Genomic DNA, 2,821 nt, shown 5'->3' with positions numbered 1-2,821 from the left:
TATAAAATCATTAAAGTGGGCAGACCAGGGGAAATGCCAAGTGTCTGCCGCACACCGAGCAGGACACACACACAGACGCACAGACGCACACGCACACTTGGTCATGTGCACCAATACAAATGTACAGGTTTTCCTCTCATGAATGTATGTGCGCGCACACATTTACACCCACCCACATACGAACACACGCTCCCTCATAAACGGCCGTGGTGACTGCGTTGCCCCCAGGCATCCATTTAGGGACAGATTGCCTGTCATAGAATACGTATGGCATATTCAAATAAGCTCTGCTCGCTCACACTGCATATCATAGTTTAACTAGCCTAGCACTGCTGCTGTAGCCATCACAGCCTCCCACAGTGTGATCTGTTTTGGTGGTTGTTATTATACAATAATTATAAGAATAAAAATCATTTAAGACATAATTTGCCACATTGACAGAATAAAATAACATTAATCTGAAAGACTTAAACCTAAATTTAAGATATGAGTAAATGAATGAATAAAGAGCAATAACTGAACTGAAACTGTTAATTGGGTCATTTCACATGCTTTACTGAATTGTTCCTTTTTTGTATTCTGACAATTCTTTAATAATGAACAGTTATAAAAAAGATAATTTGGCAATAAACAGAAAAAGATTAAGTAGTTTAAAGTCAAGGTTTTCTCATGAATGGAAATCACCTTTTCTTGTTTTTACACGTGATGGCAATTCATTATTATATTTATGCTCCTCTCTCCATCTTTCCATCCCTCCATCTTCTCTTTTTCTCTCCCTCCATTCTTTTCTTGTAGTTGCTTAATTTATTTATTTTCTCGCTCAGTGAAATTAAGTGTTTGGCCTTAGGTGAGTGATCCATCATATGTAGAGGGCCTGGCCCTAATGATGGCAGTTTTATACACTCACCCACCATTTCTCTCACTCTCTCTCACGCGCGCACACACATACACGCATACACACTTGCCTACAAACAGAGAAAGGCTAAACGCTTATTGGTGAACAAGTGGGCATACATTCGCTTTTTAAAATGTATTTTCTGGTTCTTTCAGCCGGCCCACCTCTCCTCAACATTTCTGTAAATGCATTTTCTCTCTCTCTCTCTCTTTTTATCTCTCATGGTTTCTTTCCAGGTCTTTCTTGTGACCGCTGTGAGTTTGGTTATTGGAACCTGTCCCACCCAGACGGCTGCATCCCATGTGACTGTGACCCCCTGGGTTCCCTCAGCCCGTTCTGTGAGCCTGAGGGCGGACAGTGTGAGTGTAAACCTGGAGTGGGGGGCCAGCGCTGTGACTCTTGTGGCAAGGGTTTGTATGGTTTAAGACTGGAGGGATCCTGCACCCCCTGCAACTGCTCACAAGACGGGACAGTACCTGGAACAGACTGCGATCCTCATACAGGACAGTGTGTGTGTAAGGCAAGTTAACAAGTGTACATTTTCTATTAGTACATACTATAATGTCAACCATAAGTGACTCTGCCATAATGAATGACAAACCGTCTTGTATTGGAAAAAACAGACAACCTCCTAGCAGTTACATTATGACAAAATATGTGATGAGAATAGCTGGCTGATGTCAAGCACACTAATGAGAGCTTATGAATCAGGAGGTGATTTGTAAATATTTTCACAACAACAAGAAACTGGAGCAAAATAAAGGCAGAAGCCACCTAGTTTAGTTTTGGTTTCTTAGCAGAAGAAATGATGGATGTCTATACGATATAGGTGATGATGAGGTGTAGAAGTTTCTTTGAAATTAAATCTTGAGAAAAATAAACATTACTTTTATAGAATAGCAGACTATTTACACTGGATATGGATTTGTCCTGACTTGACCTGTCTTGTGTCATCCAGTTTTTCTCATCCAGTTTTTTTCAATTCTTTATAATCTGAATGATCTAACACCATACAACTGCCACTATTTGTAAATCCGACTTACTAAACAGGTTGCATAAAAAACTGACAACCAGCTTGTTTAAATTGACTGACCAGTTCAACCTTATTGGCAATTCTTGTCTAGTTTATCTTGGGTGTCTCTTTGGTAGTCTGAGTTTTTTGTAAACCCTTCCTCCTTTCTTTTTTAGGAACATGTGGAAGGCCATCACTGTGACTCTTGTCGTCATGGTTACCACACCCTGGAGCAGCGAAACTCCCTGGGCTGTCTGCCATGTGTGTGTGACATCCATGGCACTGTGCCAGAGGGCGTATGTGATATGTGGACCGGACAGTGCCCATGTCGAGAGGGAGTTGTGGGAGCACATTGTACCAACTGTGCCCACAACTACTACAACAGGAGTTTACATCTCCAGAGTAAGAGAACACAGAGTCATTTGAGAGACAACATGCTTACTTTTTATTTACATAAAAAGGCTGTTATGTAACTAATGTATTCTTTTATATTATGTATTAGGATTTTGTCTGAGGGCATGTTTTGTTGTTTGTTGTTTAGAGCTGTTGTGTAAGTAGAACGTCTGAATCTGTTTTGCTTTCTGATGTTTTGTGTCTCATCAGAGGGGTTGTCCCAGGGCTGTGTACCATGTATCTGTGACCCCAGAGGGACAGTGGCGGGGTCAGTATGTGACAGCACTACAGGGCAGTGTGTTTGTATCCCTACACGCTTCGGACAGGATTGCAGTGGATGTCGACCTGGTGAGTGTGTTTGGAATGATGGATGGATGTTATATAGATCAGCAAATTTAAGGAGTTATTGGATATATGAATAAAGTGGTGACGTTACTACAGAAAGGTCAGTAAAATGGCAAAGAACAACAATTAGTACTCCAAACTTTTAGTCTTTGTTCCTTTGTTTGTGTGTGTGTGTG

The 2,821-nt window shown here is 41.1% G+C and overlaps 1 protein-coding gene across 1 annotated transcript in view; it reads left to right on the top strand.

Moving 5' to 3' along the window:
* The window catches only part of ush2a (Usher syndrome 2A (autosomal recessive, mild)), a 197,984-nt gene that overhangs the window by 45,795 nt on the left and 149,368 nt on the right, over window positions 1-2,821 (top strand). Inside the window, 3 exon segments of the mRNA XM_035652071.1 lie at window positions 1,132-1,415; window positions 2,084-2,309; window positions 2,511-2,648. Coding sequence (XP_035507964.1) covers window positions 1,132-1,415; window positions 2,084-2,309; window positions 2,511-2,648 — 648 coding nt within the window.

Source organism: Morone saxatilis, unplaced genomic scaffold (genome assembly GCF_004916995.1).
Source record: "Morone saxatilis isolate NCDOM2014 unplaced genomic scaffold, NCSU_SB_2.0 Contig11, whole genome shotgun sequence".
Lineage (NCBI taxonomy): Eukaryota > Metazoa > Chordata > Actinopteri > Moronidae > Morone > Morone saxatilis.
This window is presented reverse-complemented; position numbering and strand designations above follow the sequence as displayed.